Source organism: Peromyscus eremicus, chromosome 3 (genome assembly GCF_949786415.1).
Source record: "Peromyscus eremicus chromosome 3, PerEre_H2_v1, whole genome shotgun sequence".
NCBI lineage: Eukaryota > Metazoa > Chordata > Mammalia > Rodentia > Cricetidae > Peromyscus > Peromyscus eremicus.
Genome location: NC_081418.1, coordinates 129629395 through 129645459, shown reverse-complemented (window position 1 = coordinate 129645459; position 16065 = coordinate 129629395). Strand labels below are relative to the sequence as shown.

At 42.7% G+C, this 16065-nt stretch overlaps 1 protein-coding gene across 1 annotated transcript in view; it reads left to right on the top strand.

The window, feature by feature from the left end:
• Positions 1–2083: 2083 nt before the first annotated feature.
• Positions 2084–16065, top strand: part of Bms1 (BMS1 ribosome biogenesis factor) — a 35306-nt gene continuing 21324 nt past the window's right edge. Inside the window, exons 1-9 of the mRNA XM_059258461.1 lie at positions 2084–2251; positions 2934–3143; positions 4288–4478; positions 5542–5621; positions 8053–8241; positions 8760–8902; positions 10066–10187; positions 10501–10694; positions 14288–14427. Coding sequence (XP_059114444.1) covers positions 2968–3143; positions 4288–4478; positions 5542–5621; positions 8053–8241; positions 8760–8902; positions 10066–10187; positions 10501–10694; positions 14288–14427 — 1235 coding nt within the window. The 5' untranslated portion in view covers positions 2084–2251; positions 2934–2967. The remainder of the gene's footprint in view (positions 2252–2933; positions 3144–4287; positions 4479–5541; positions 5622–8052; positions 8242–8759; positions 8903–10065; positions 10188–10500; positions 10695–14287; positions 14428–16065) is intronic.

Genomic DNA, 16065 nt, shown 5'->3' with positions numbered 1-16065 from the left:
CCTTTTTAATTTTACTTTGTTTTGATTCTCTTGTTCCTATGTAAGTACAAGTACAGATGTTTCAAGAATATCTAATAGCCTCATGAAGAGACCTCTGGCTTCTTTATGTGTCACAACCTCTAAGGCATAAGGAAGACCTTCAAGTAGATAAGGATATCTCCCTAAAAGCGGGGGGGGGGGGGATAGTGTGTTCAGGACTTTCCTGGGTAAGCTTAGAAGCAGCATTCCTGGGAGAAGGCATAAATGATTCATAAAGAGTTTTCCATCAATCCAATATCCTCAGATTGTACAAATATTAAAAGTGCCCCATTAAAAGTGTAACAGGTAGAGATGAAAACCAAAGGTGGCATGGCAGCCATCATGTGGGTCAGCTTTGCTGGATCTTTGTCAAACAGCTGTGCTGGCTTTATGACTTCTGCCATTCCATTCATATATGGCTGTGACACTATATTATGATCAACTTTTTTTAGTACAAATATCAAATGTTTCCAAGCACTTTACATTCCAAGTAGTGCACTGTAATAGGTAAATGGAATGAATATCGGTTACTGTGAAAGTCCTAATAGAAAGATATACATAGTGAAATTGACTAAACCATGAACAAAAAAGAAATAAAAAGACATGGCTGCTTTTAAAGGATTGAGGCTTTTAGTATAGCTATAAGGAGGAGCATAGTCAGGAAGGGTCCAGACTGACTATGACCGGCAAATTAAACTGGGCCATGTGAGAAGAGGAAGAGAGAGGAATCAGGAGTTAGGAGGCTAGGAGCAAGCCAGGAGACTAAGAAACCAAGAGGCCGGCTTAGCCAAAATGCCTGAGTTATATAGGGAAGAGAAACAGAGAAAGGAAAGCCCAGCGTGGTCTGGACAGTTGAGTAGGGGGTCTGGTATGTCAGCCAGGATGACTCTGCAACAGGTTGGGACTGAGGGAGGCTGGCTGCTAGAGTCCACTTCGTTAAATAGGCATTTTAGCCATTTGTCTTGAGTTTGAGATCTTCTTACATCTTAGCTTTTTTGTTGACTGTAAAGAGCAACGTAGTCTTTCCTATAACTACTTTCTGCTGAAATAGGGGCATTTGTTGGGGGAGGAGGGCAGGAAGGTTGGAATGATGATCGCTGGAAAGATGGTCATAGGATGGGAAGAGAGAGAGGAATGCAGATCTTACAGACTGTAAATTGCTAAACCTTTGATTTTGTTTCATGATTTCCATATAAATTTTTACATCTGTTTTGTGTTGATATGCTATGAAAAGGTACAAAACAAGGTAGTTTGAGGCAACATGAACCCGTGTTCTTAACCCATTATCGCTACTATTCAGTTGAACAATAAGCTCTTGCTGCCTTTGACCTGAGAGCTATGTTTTGCATGGACATGTTATTTGGTGGGAACCTGAATCCATATTCCCAGGCCACAGTCACTCATATTTGGTGCAATAACCTGTTTTTTATTCTTCTTGAGATAGGGGCTGCGTTTTGAGTCCGGCATAGTTGTAGCAAATTAACTGGGACTGGAAGGAGTCCTGGGAACACAAGGCTGACACATAGAAAATGCTCAGCGGCTATGTTTCTTGAGAAAACGCCCAGGAACAAGAAGCACGGTTTGTCCCTGCCCTCGGCCCGTCGGTCCTGGCACGAGAAGGCACTAGAGAGCTGAAGAATCGAAGCACTCTCAGTGATGGCATTTATGACAGACAGTGAGCCGTAGCCTGTTGGACTGCGGTGGGGTTCTGAGTTTTCAAGTTGTGACTGGTAGAGCCCTCTGGCTTTCCTCGGGTATTCAAGCGGGCGAGGCTACAGGGCCGCCCGGATCCCTGGCGTGGAGTCAGCGTGCGCAGCTCTCCTCTGCCGGAGTCCTGCAGCTGGGTCGCTCTGGCTGAGGACCACGAGTCTAGACTGTCTTGGACAGGAGAGATGAAGGTTTCCCTGAGGGACTTGGAGGAGCATGGAGCCAGGGCGAAAGCGGCAGACACGCCTGCGCACACGCTCAGCCAATCAAGAGCTCACTTCCGGCTTTCCCCTGGAAAGCCGTCCGTCCGCGGGTCTCTCTCTCCCGTTTCTCGTTTCCCTCCGGCGGGTGCGTGCGAAGGACAACTTCCGCTTCCGGCGTCGTGCTTGCGGGCCGGAGCAGTTGCGGCTGTGAGGTTGGGCGAATCTGCGAGCCCCGTAGGTGCGGGCCGTCAGTCTGGTTCCCAGTGAGGTCGGTGCTCAAGCCTCCGACAGGCTGCTCCCAAGCCGCGCGTCTGGGCTGGAAGGCAAGTTTCCCAACTGCCGGAGAGGTGCTCCGGGGAGTGCGAGGGTGCCCGACCCTGAGGAGATGGGGCGGGGAGGGGATCTTCCAGCAGGTGACCTAGGTACCCAGCTCCGTTGGGTGTGTTTTTCGGAGCAAAAAGAGGAGAGCACAGGTAGGGAAAAATGTGCTTCCTCCAGTTGCTGCGAGACGGCTCTGGCCAGCACTGTTGTGGTGTTTTAAACTTGTATGTTTTCGTTTAAATTAGAAAGCCACTTCATTAGTTCAGTGAGTGGCTAGGCCTGAGTTGTCCAGGATAGTAGGCACTTGCCACATATGGCCGTTTCAGTTTAAAATTTAAGATTGTTTTTCAGTTTCCCAAGGTACATTTGAAATTCTCTGTAACCACGTGTAGTTAGTGGCCATTGTATTGAGAGCCGCAGATAGAGTATGTTTCTGTCATCACAAAAATGCACACTGCTGATGGTTTTAAGATATGTAAAACATAATAAAAGGATAATATTGGTACCGGTAACCCTTCTACTTTATGGCATAAGAAAGAAATGAATTTGAAGATAGCTAAGCAGTTTCTACCTCTGTTCGGAGAACAAATAAATCATTACTTCATAAACAAATGAAATTTGCTCCCCCCCCATGTTGCCCTGATTATAATATATTCCCACCCCATGCCACCCTGTTCCATATAGGTTAAGACTTATTTATAGTTGATAAACAGCCACCATGGAGGCCAAGGATCACAAGAAACACAGAAAGAAGCACAGCGGGCCTAAAGCTGAGAAGAAAAAGAAACGGTACCTGCAGGATCTCCAGCTCGGAGATGAAGAGGATGCCCGGAAGAGAAACCCTAAAGCTTTTGCGGTCCAGTCTGCTGTACGGATGGCTCGGTCCTTTCACAGGTGTGTTTAGCTGGGGTTGGTGGTTCTTCCATCTCATTAAGTAGTAGGAGCCTCTCTCAGATGGCATTTGCCTTTGTGAGTCTAGTTAAGATCTGAAGGACATAGGCAATGCTATATTGCTTTCCCTCACATTTTAGAACTCCAGCCAAAGAAGCATTTTGCCTCCAACATCTGTCCTTTGCCTTTTTTCCCCCCAAGAGAAAAGAATTTATGTTAGTTCACGGAAAAATTTTGTAAACTTTAACTATCTCCATGGTAAAAGTGCCCCCCCATCCTTCATTTAATGTAAAGTATTAAAATAATTGTATTTAGGGAGACATTCTATATATCCAGCAGTTTCTTTTAAACATTACTGAATTAAGTTCTTTTGTTTGTTTTTGCTTTTTCAAGACAGGGTTTCTCTATGTAGTCTGCTTTCTTGGAATTCACTCTGTAGACCAGGCTGGCCTCGAACTCACAGAGATTACCCTGCCTCTGCCTCCTGAGTGCTGGGACTAAAGGCTTGTGCGACTGCTGCCCAGTCTTAATTCAGTTCTTTAACTGCATTAAGAGGTTAGGAGTTATTCTCATCCCAGTTCTGTGGATAAGAGAACAGGTCCCGGGCACAAATTCAATAGCCGGTAGATTGATAGAACACTTTATCTCCTGTACCTCTGCTTGTGTTATAGACTGTCTCCGTCTTGGCCTATATTAGTCTCTTAAACATTAAAGTCAAATCAGTCTGATTTACTGTGTGTTTGATGATTATTAGCTTTATTTTTTTTAGTCATCTGTTTTATCTTTAGTGAAGAATAGATTTTGGACGGGTGCGGGGGGCGACAGTTAGAAATTAGCCAGTTAAGCCGGGCGGTGGTGGCACACGCCTTTAATCCCAGCACTCGGGAGGCAGAGCCAGGCGAATCTCTGTGAGTTTGAGGCCAGCCTGGGCTACCGAGTGAGTTCTAGGAGAGGTGCAAAGCTACACAGAGAAACCCTGTCTCGAAAAACCCCCCCCCAAAAAAAAAGAAAAAAAAAAAGAAAAGAAAAGAAATTAGCCAGTTAAAGTTAATCGTATTATCTTTTCTCTATAAAATCTAACTTTAACATGTTAAGGTCTTTTGTGTTCTGGAAGTAAACTATTTTTTTTTCCCCTCAAAACCGTTAGGACTCAGGATTTAAAGACAAAAAAGCATCACATTCCAGTGGTTGACCGAACTCCACTAGAACCTCCACCAATAGTGGTAGTGGTGATGGGACCTCCAAAAGTTGGAAAGAGCACTTTGATACGGTGCCTCATTCGGAATTTTACCAGACAGAAATTGACTGAGATCAGAGGCCCTGTGACAATTGTGTCAGGTAGGGAGTGCTGCCTTGGAGCTGGTGTGGCAAGTATTGTGCCTGAGGGCCAACAAACCTGAGTTTTGTTTGCCCAAACAGAAAATATAATGCTAATGCTGTTACATCGTATAACCACATATTTGCTTTTACTGAGTTGCCTGTAACTTCAAAGGTAACTTCTTAGACATAACAGTGTTGATGTATACCACCTTAGTCTGACTGGTTGACTTTGTCAAGTGTGCTTCTTGAAAGACTTAGCACTGGTCCTGTCATTGTGAGCATGTGCATTTCATAATAAGTTAGCTCCCGTGTACCACAGACATCTGCTTTGCTTCTCAAAGCTACTCTTCTGAGAATTTGTATGTTCTTTTTTTTTTGTTGTTCCTGTTTTTGAATCAGGGTCTCTCTGTGTAGCTCTGGTACCCCTGGAACTTGCTATGTAGACCAAGCTGGACTTGAACTCACAGAGATGCACCTATCTCTGGCTCCCAAGCACTGGGTTTCTGATTTCTGTTATTAAATGAGGGAAAGTGAAGTCAGTTCCCCAAATGGTAATGGTAGAAAAAGAAGGGCCTTGTTATAGTAGCCGTGGAGTAGACATTTCTTTGTCTTTGGGATATCCTTAATCATTATATTTTAACTGGGAAAGTTACTGTTCCATGAACGTTTTGGCTTATTAGTTTGGGGATATTTCTATTTATAGTAGTAGAACAGGAACATATGACTTTCCCATGAACATCCTGTTACATTATGTTTGATGATATTTTTAGCCATATTGAGAGTATAGAAAAGTTTGATGGAGATAAAGAATGACCTGTGGCTCAGTAGGATCATGGTCCTTAGAAACCCCGTCTAGGATTGTAACTTTTTTAATACCTTTATTTATTTGGGTGCAGTTGTTGTATTTTAAAATTAAGGCGAGACCAATGCAAGGAAACCAGGATGGAATTGATACAACTATCACATTCCTATAGAGGTATATGGTGTTTTACTGGGTACAGTTAGAAACATAATTATTATAGAGTTAATGACAGAGTGTTTTCAAGATTTTGAAAGGTAAACTTTCATCTTGTCCTTACAGGTAAAAAGCGCAGACTTACCATTATTGAGTGTGGGTGTGACATCAATGTGATGATCGATCTGGCAAAAGTAGCAGATCTGGTAAGTCAGTAAGGTGGCCTGGGATCACGACGGAGAGTGTGACAGTGTGATGGTCTCTGTATCTCATTGCAGGGGAACACTGCTGGTTATTAAGGACAGGTAGAGTAGAAGTGGTTGAAATTATGATATTGTTAATATCATAAAAATGGAATGTGCATGATGAATGCATTCTAAAACCAAATGAAACCATAGGGGTGAGAAAATAACAGGCAAGATTAATATATGGATATACACAGGCACACACGGCAAGATTGTATCAGTATACACATGCATAGACACATACACATACACACACTTGCTTGCACATTGCCTGCCATTTCTTGAACTCTCCCTAGGCACTATACTAATAGCTTTCTGTAAACTTAGCTCATATTACCACCAATGTGCTCATTCAGATATTATGTGTACTTTACATACGATGAAATCAAGGCTCCCATCAGCTAAGTATTTTGTCTTGGAATGAACCCTCTTCCTTCCTTCCTTCCTTCCTTCCTTCCTTCCTTCCTTCCTTCCTTCCTTCCTTCCTTCCTTCCTTTTCTTCTCTCTCTCTCTCTCTCTCTCTCTCTCTCTCTCTCTCTCTCTCTCATTCGTTCGTATTTTTTTTCCCTGAGACAAGATTTCTCTGTGTAGTCCTGGCTGTCCTGAAACTTACTCTGTAGACCAAGTTGGCCTTAGATTCACAGATCCACCTGCCTCTGTCTCCTGAGTGTTGGAGTTAAAGGTGTGTTCCACCATGCTTGGCTGATGTCTTTATATTTATTTAGTTAGTGATTTGAGTTTGGTTATTTATTAGAACACTGGCAATTTATCACCAATGCCCCTCCCAGAATCTATTGACTGCATGGAGTCTCAGGCTCATGCATGAGAGAATGGTGATGGGCTCAGTCGTGTCCAGGTAATTACAGATACAGTGAGTTCTTGAGTACACTCTTCCCCATCTTCTGGCTTTAACAGTTCTTTTCACCCTGTCTTCTGCAGTATTGCTGAGCCATGATACAGTGGAACCAATGTCCTGTTTAGGGCCAAGCACTCTACAGTCATTATTCTTAGCACTTTGACCAACAGTGAATCTGTTAACTGCCACCCATTGCAAAAAGAATCTCTGGAAAAGGCCTAGAGTTGGACTAATCCAATCTGTATTGTTTTTTACTTCTGATACAGGATCTTACTATGATCTTACTATGGCCTAGAACTCCTCATGTAAACCAGTCTAGCCTCAAACTCAGAGATCTGCCTCTCCCTGTCTCCCAGGTGCTGGGATTAAAGGTGTGCATCACCATAACTGGCTAAACATAGCCATTTAGAAGGCAGTCTGACACTGTGTCCTTTTAACAAAACGCCAGTAGTAGACTCCTTTAGAGCCTATGACCTCCCCAGTCATGGGCTCTAGACCAGGTTTACAGTGCTAGACACGAGTTCTGTGGAGCAGGCCTCAAATTCAATCAAAAGGCAGTTGGTTACCACCATAGTGGTCATTTGAGTGGTGAACATAACTAGATTGGCAGGTCGTCTTTGTTGTTGCTCATGGGGTTCACAGCTGGGAAAGATGCTTGATGACCCCACCCCCAACAGTTTGTATATTCCATAAAATTCCATTCTTAATGGTTATGATAGGGTGAAGCAGTCAGGCTTTATCAATGGAAAATCTATATAGTACTAAGCACAAGAAAAAGATGGAGCCTGAATTGAATTTGGGAACTGGTGGTGATCATTACTTTTTCTTTTTTTTAGTTGTGTCTTAACCTAGCATGACAGGATAACAGATGTCCTGGATTTTGTGTGTGTGTGTGTGTGTGTGTGTGTGTGTGTGTATTTAATTTAACCAGATGTCAAAGAGCTACAGATTTTTATCCTTTGGACCAGAAAGACTCTAAAAATATAAAAGTTACCAGTCTGTCCTGATTAAAAATTTTTTAGGATTCATTAATTTTATTATATGTATATGAATGGTTTGCTTGCGTGTGAGTCTGTGTACCATGTGCATGCCTGGTGCCTGTAGTGGTCAGAAGAGGATGTCTGATCCCTTGGAACTGGAGTTACAGACAGTTGTGAGCTGCCATATGGGTGCTGGGAATTGAACCTGGGTCCTCTGCAAGAACAAGTGCTCTGTTGAACCACCTCTCTCTAGTCCCATCAAACTATATTGATATTAAAGATACATATTTTTTAACTTGGGGTTTATTAATAATGTTACTCAGAGTACAACTAGTATAAACTTGGTAAGCCTTATATTTTTAAAATTACTGAAATACTAATGATTCTGTAGCTTTGAGAGCATGAATATTAGTGGAGATACCTTTTGTGTCGTTCTTTTGAATATTTAAGCAAACAAGTGAGTGGCTTGATTTGACCCATGGGCTGTAACTTGCTGACTCTTGGTCTGGGTGGAGGATTGTCGTGGCTTCTGTGAGAAATTGTGTTCTGTTTTTAGGTGCTAATGCTTATAGATGCCAGCTTCGGGTTTGAAATGGAGACATTTGAGTTTCTAAACATCTGTCAAGTACACGGCTTCCCTAAAATCATGGGCGTTCTCACCCATCTCGACTCCTTCAAGCATAACAAGCAACTCAAGAAGACCAAGAAGCGATTAAAGCATAGGTTCTGGACAGAAGTCTACCCGGTAGGAAGAAAAGCTATTATTGAGTCCTGTCACTTGTGACCCTTTCAAGCAGCCAGAATGAAGAGCTCTTCATAAATCTCTGGAGTTTTCCTGTATGCGTGTATTTCTAGTCCTTGGCCTGTTTCCCCACATGGTCTTTATCCGTGTCTCTTGATGTATCACACTTCTTCTGTACACATCCGTCAGAGTGTATCCTCTACTGGTCTGGTTTGATGCAGTGCTTCCGAAGTTTCTGCTAGTTCAGGACCAGGACCTGCCATTTCTCCTCCTCGTACTGCTGTGGCCCATTGGTCACAAAGTCCTTTCTCTGCTTAGGAACCTCAGTGCCTTCTCCACAGATGCCGGTGTTTAACTGAGAGGAGCTTGCTTTGGTGAGACCCTCACATGACAAGCCCTGAAGAAAGCAGCCAGCTTTGAAAACACTGAGACATTGGCTCCTAATGACCCTGCTTCTTATGGGGTTGACATGCATGTAATTGACTTTCATTTTTACTTCTTTTTTTCTTTTTAATATTTAGGGTGCCAAGTTGTTCTACCTTTCTGGAATGGTACATGGAGAATATCAGAACCAAGAGATTCACAACCTGGGCCGATTTATCACAGTTATGAAGTTTAGGCCTCTCACATGGCAAACTTCTCATCCTTACATCCTGGCAGACAGGTAAAATATAAGTGTGAGTTTCTTTTCTTCCAGGTCTGTATATTTCATTTTAACTTTTTTAAGGCTCGAGAACGTGCAGTCACTGGAAGATACTGTGCTTTCTAAGGCGAACGATTATAAACATTTCCAGTGAAGCTAAGGGCTGGGGATGTAGCTCAGTGCATTAGAGGGCTTTCGCAAAGCCTCTGGCTGATTCCTAGCATTTTTTTTTCCTTTTTCTCCTTTTTTGTTTGTGTGGGTTTTTGTTGTTGTTGTTGTTGTTGTTGTTGTTGTTTGTTTTGTTTTCGAGACAGGATTTCTCTGTGTAGTCCTGGCTGTCTTGGAACTCACTCTGTAGACCAGGCTGGCCTACATCTGTCTTGGAGTGCTGGGATTAAAGACATGTACTACTACTGCCTCTGTCTCTGTCTCTGTCTCTGTCTCTGTCTCTCTCTCTCTCTCTCTCTCTCTCAAAGCTAGGTGGCACACACCTTTTATCCCAGCACTCAGGAGGCAGAGAGAAGCAGATCGCTTGAGTTCTGAGTTTGAGGCCAGCCTGGTCTACAGAGCAATTTCAGGACAGCCAGAGCTACACACAGAGAAACCTTGTTTCGAAAAACAAAAAAAACAAACGACCAATAACAACAAAACCAAACCAACTGGTTAACAGAAAAATGGGAAACTTTTGAGGCAACGGTGATGAAGTCCTTGGGCCTAGAGCACCAGTTGCTCGGTACCTCTGCTTTACTTGTGTTTTGTTTTCTCAGCCTCTAATCCCGTCCTTAGAGGAATCCAAGATAAAGCAAAACCTCAGCCAGCCGTTTAATCTTAATTCTTCCATAAAGGGTTTTTCTAAACATGTTCTGTGCTCTTTCCTGACCCAGTGTCTTGTGGAGTGCATTACCATATGGAGCCGGTTGGAGGCAGTCATGGTTTTCTCCTTGTCCTCTGGAACATGGTGAACCATGCTTCTGTATTTCTGTATCTTATAGTTTTCTAAATGATGTGCTTAAGGAGTGAGTCTTGATCTTGTGGTGCTCAAGATTGAGCTCCAAGCCTCATGTGCTGGGCAGTGTTGAACCACTGAGCTGTGCTCCCAGCCCATGAACAAGAGTGGTCAGTGACGAGAAGTGTAAGTACTTTTTACATTTTTTCCTGCAGTGTGATTGTATTTATTTTTCTAGGATGGAAGATTTGACAAACCCTGAGGACATCCGCACAAACATCAAGTGTGACCGAAAGGTGTCTCTTTATGGTTATTTACGAGGGGCCTACCTGAAAAATAACAGCCAGATTCACATGCCAGGTATTCTCTTACTGTAAAGCACACTGTATTTGTCAACCTCTTGGGGTGGTTTCGTTCCTCCAGAACATTGAGAAATGACCAAAGAAGGCAGAACCATGGTCTGGAGGTTTTAGAAATAACCCAGTTGTGTATCATCTGCCAAAATGTTGAGTGGATGCACATACTGTCCAGCTAGCAAGGTCTACTGCCTCAGTGCCTTTTCCGGGTCACGCCTCAAGCCTGCAGATGCAGGCATGTGTTTTCCCAACGTTTGACAGTTGCTTTGTGAATATTTGACTTCTTGTCAAATTGCTTCCTGGGTTCTGTCTTCCAGGCGTAGGGGATTTTGCTGTCAGTGATGTCAGTTTTCTCCCAGACCCCTGTGCTCTCCCGGAACAGCAAAAGAAGCGCTGTTTGAATGAGAAGGAGAAGCTGGTCTATGCGCCTCTATCTGGAGTTGGGGGTGTGCTCTATGACAAAGATGCTGTCTACGTCGACCTCGGTGGTAGCCATGGCTTTCAGGCAATGGTAAGAAAGGGTCTCTTTTCTGAATTGTTCTTTGCAAATCTTTTTGTCAACTATTGCGCTCATCTTCTAGTTATTAAAGCTTTATTTCTTTTTTTCTTTTTTTTTTTGGTTTTTCGAGACAGGGTTTCTCTGTGTAGCTTTGCGCCTTTCCTGGAACTCACTTGGTAGCCCAGGCTGGCCTCGAACTCACGGAGATCCACCTGGCTCTGCCTCCCGAGTGCTGGGATTAAAGGCGTGCGCCACCACCGCCCAGCCAAAGCTTTATTTCTTTTAATCCAAGTTATGATAAAAAGAGTTGATTATAAAGGATGGTTTTCATTGAAGCAAGCAAAAAATAAAAATCGTGTCCTTCCTGCTCTTCAGATTTGAAGCCCCCAGTTGTTAGCACCACTGCCATGCTCATCATTTTTCTAGAAAACTAGTGTTCTCTAGGTCCAGAGTGCTCTTATTCTGGCTTTGCTTTTCTTTCTTGTCTTTTTTTTTTTTTTTTTTTTTTTTTTTTTTTGAGACAGGGTTCTCTCTACATAGCCCTGGCTGGTATGTGTTTTGTGTGTGTGTAAGTAATTAGTGGTATTTTTATTCTTTTATTCTTTCTAATTTACAACTTCTAAAATCAAAATTAATTAAATCATATTTCCCCTTCCCTTTTCTCCAACCCCTTCTGTGACCTCCCCCCTCAAGCTGATGGCCTCTTTTTCTTTGATTATTATTGTTATTTATAAAGATATTCACATGTGTAATTATAAATATGTAACTATCACTGAGTCCGTTTGATGGTATTTGTATGTATTTGATTTCAGGGCTGACCAGTTTGTATTGGATAATTAATTAATCAGGGGATTCATCCCTGGGAAAGACTAACTCTCTCCCTCAGCAGGCGTTCTAGTTGTCATAGCTCTTTGTGGGTGGGATCTTGTGAAAGTTCCCCCTGTCGCATTAGCATGACTATTGGTGTTGTCATAGTCTTGTCTATGCAGCCATTCTGTTGAGATGTCAAGGGTGTAGCTGCCCTGCCATTTCTAGGAAACACAGTCTTAACCACAGACCTGCTGCTCCTCTGGCTCTTAAGTCTTTCTGCCCCTCTTTGTTCTCTGAAGCTTAGGTCAGGAGTTGTGTTGTAGTATGTCCATTGAGACTGGGCTCCCCACTGTATGTTGATCTCTGCATTGTGACCAGTTATAGTTCCCTATAATGTTCTCTATTTGCTATAAAGAGAAGCTCTTTATAGAGGTGATAGCTACACTTTTTTGAGGGGTGATAGCTACACTTCTGTGTGGGTATATGGATATGTTTTAGAATGCAGTTGGGAATTAAGCTTGTCTCATAAAGTGGTGGTCGTAAGTCCTGTAAGATCCATGACTTCACTAGCCCCTCGTTGGTTTCCTTCCTGTGGACAGCTGGTGGTTATCACCCAGATGTGAGTGCCAGTATTACACCTTTAGGGACATCTTGCCACATCGGCCGTTGTTGTGGTTCATAGGCATCACAGTTGGGTAGGACTATTCATTGCTTCCTTCCCTTGGTGGCTTGCTTAGTATTTTCTGGTAGTATGATCAGTAGACCTCAGGAAGGAGCTTTCAGGTTGGATCCATCTTGACTCTAGGTTCTGTGTCCTAAGTACGTGGTGTCTTCAGCAATAGGAACTTATCTTCAACCTCTGAGAAGCAATGAAGGACAACTGCAATAGCTTGAATTGTTCTGGGAGTCACTTGGACTCCCGTGACCGTCCCCTCACATGAAGTTTTTCATCCTGGGTTTTTGTTAGATAGTCTGTGGCCCTTGTGAAGAACATTGTCAGTCTAAATGGCATACTTCATTTAGGATCTCTTATCGTGTGTGTGTGTGTGTGTGTGTGTGTGTGTGTACGTGTACGTGTGTACATTTAAGATATGTACACCTGTGCCTGTATGCGTTATATATAATGTTATGTGAATATAAAATAGTGATTTCTTGAGGTTTTATTAAACATTCTGTGTTGTTTGTCCTCCTTGCTTTTCCTGTTGAACTTTCTCTTCCCTCAGTTAGAGCCGTGTGTGTGTGTGTGTGTGTGTGTGTGTGTGTGTGTGTGTGTGTGTGTGTAAGTGTAAGAAATTTGAGGTTCTTTTGGAAAGATTTCTTTGACAATTTTCTCTATGTGTATATTATGTTTTGATCATTGTCACCCCAATTACCCTCTCCTTCCCTCACACTTCTGGCCACCTTCAGTAAGTGCTCCTCCTCCTGTCAGACTCACTCTGACTAGTTCCAGCATGTACATGGGATGGAGTTGAGCAGTTTCCATACTTGCTTCCCTCCTTGTCGCCCCTCGTCTTTCCTGCTGAAGCTTCTCAGCATGTCCTTTTTTTTTTTTTTTTCAAAAAGGTTTCTCTGTGAAACAGCCCTGGCTGTCCTGGAACTCACTCTATAGACCAGATTGGCCTCAAACTCACAGAGATCTGCCTGCCTCTGCCTCCTGAGTGATGAGATTAAAGGCATGCACCACCAACACCCAACAGCATGTCATTTTTTTATAGTGACTCACTGAGTTCAATTAGGGTGTTTACATGAGAATAGGTTTGGAGTTATTTACTGGATGTGGACTATAGAGGTTAAGAGCACTATCTGCTCTTGCCGAGGACCTGGGACCTTTCCAGCATCTACGTGTTGGCTCACAACTGACTTGTACTCCAGTTCCAGGGAAACCGACACCCTCTGCTGGCCTCTGCAGGCATAAAGGCATGCAAGTGGTGCACAGATGAAAATGTGTGGACAAAACACATTACATGCTAACACGTTAAAACACACCAACAACAGAGATTCCCCCTCAGCAGCCATTAACTGTCAGTTGCTCCTCAGGGAGAGATGGTGCCTTATGAACCCCTCCCCAACCCAAGTGACAATGTTGACAGGCTCTGCCTTGTGTAGCTCAGCACAGCTGCTGTCCATTCATGAGTACAGTGGCCAGGCCTCATGCAGAGGACAGTGTCACACAGCATTATTCCTGTCCTCCAGCTTACGTCTTTCCATTCCGTATTCCAAGGTGTTCCCTTTGCCTTGGGAGTGATGGGAACTTAGATTTTTGTTAGGTTTTGAAAGGTAATCTTACTGGGTTAAAATTGTTCTTGGCTGTAGTGTAGAGATCTGGAGTTTTCCTAGCTAAGGGCTTAGGTTACCAGATTATGTACTGTGTGAATTGAGAGGTGTTTACGGTGTTGGGGATCAAGTTTAAGCTTTGTTGCAAGAATTTTCTTCTCTTTCTTGAGACAGTGAGAAAGGTTTTTAGAACTATATGGTAATTTTTAAAAGATTTATTATTTTTGTGTATGTGTCTGTGTCTCTCTGTTCGTCTGTATACATGCATGCACGTATGTGTGTTCAGGTGGCCACAGAGGCAGACCTGTCAGATGGTGCTGGGGTTTCAGGCAGCTGTGAGCCTCCTGGCGTGGGCGCTGTGCTAGAAAATGAGCTCACAGGTCTTCTGCATGAGCAGTATGCAGTCGGAACTGCTGAGTCGTATCTAGCCCAAGTTTAGGGTAGTTTTGAGAAGTGATGCAGCCAGCATGTCACCAGAATCCTTGTGCTCCTCACTTGCACGTTTTTCCTGGCTTTGGCAGGAGGAACCAGGCCCTACACATGAACTGGTCCAGAGTCTCATCTCCACCCATGCCAGTATTGATGCCAAGATGGCTTCAAGCAGAGTGACACTTTTTTCTGATTCCAAACCGCTGGGGTCAGAAGATATAGATAATCAAGGGTAAGTCTACCGTTTTCCTAAGCTATTTATTATTTATTTATTTATTTATTTATTTATTTATTTATTTATTTATTTATTTATTAGCATTTTGTGTGTGTGTGTGTGTGTGTGTGTGTGTGTGTGTGTGTGTGTGTGTGAGAGAGAGAGAGAGAGAGAGAGAGAGAGAGAGAGAGAGAGAGTGTGTGAGTGCTTGCGTACAGATTGTTAGAATTGGTTCTCTGTTTACTGTATCTGTCCAGGAATCAAACTCAGGAAGTCAGGTTTGGTAACAAGTGCCTTTACTCAATGACCCATGTTACTGGCTCTCTCCTAATTTTTAATTTAAAAAAAATTAAAGTAAAAATTACATTACCTACCATTCTACCATCACAGTTTTTATTTTCATGGAATTTGACTCCAGGTTTTTTGGTTTACTGTGTATATTCATGTGCTTCTTGACAGTTTTTCACTTATGTAGCATTACGTAATATTATATTTTCTCACGATAAAATAGACTTGTTTTCAACAGAAGTATTCATATTATTGCTCAAGTACTACACAAACTTTTCTACTGATTGCTTTTAGTTTTCTAGGAAAGCTTGGATATTGTTTAGCGACCAAAATTCCAGAGTAGTATGTAGCTGCTTACTCAGGTCTTGTCCAAAGGCACATGCCTTGTCTCTGAAAGTCTTCCATACATTGCTTTGTCGCCATGGTAGGTATCACTAACGTGGCTCAGTTTTCAACCCGGGTTGGGAGCTTGTATGCTTATATGCCATTGTTACACATTGATTTTTGTTCTACTCACGCCTCATAATCATTCTGAAAATGATAGACTATGTATAGTATTATTTATTATAGTGTGCATTATTGGCTACCGTGGTAACTTGAAAAATTAAAGAGTTCATTTAAGAGTCATTATTCCCGGGGCTTGAGAGATTGCTCAGTGGTTAAGAGCACATCCTACTTCTGCAGAGGACTCGGATTTAGTACCCAGCACTCACATTTATTGCCTTACAAATGCCTGTAACTCCAGTTTTAGGGACTCTGACACCCTCTGACTGCTTTGACCACCTACATGCTCATGGTCCACATAAACTCTGTAGGCACACACATACATACACATAATTAATAACTTTATAATTTAAATATCCTGAGCATTTTCTTTGTCTATGTATTCTTTATATATAATCTTTTTATATAGTCATTGTTTTGTTATTTGTGTTTCTGACCTAGGAACTGTCTTTTGGTATATTGCAGTTTTGGTTTTTTTTTTTATAATTGATGGTCTCATCATTTTATATGTAGCACTACATTGAATAGCTTTGTTTAGTTTTAATTTTATCTCATAACTTTACCAACTCAATAATTCTGTACCACTTAATGGAACCCAGGTCTTCTGTAAGATCAGCGAGTGCTCTGAACTGCTGAGGCATTTCCTCAGCCTGTGTCATCATACTCTACAAACTCAGCAGCGCCCCAAAAATGAGTCACCAACCCACAGAGCACTGTTCAGAGCTCTGGCCAGCTGGCATTCTTTAACCAAGAGCTTTCCCTTCCCGCTTGCTTTCTGTATCACTGCTGACTCTGGACTTGGTTTTATTTTGTGTGTTACCATCCCATTACTGTTTTCTCTGATGCCTGCATGGTCCCGGCTGT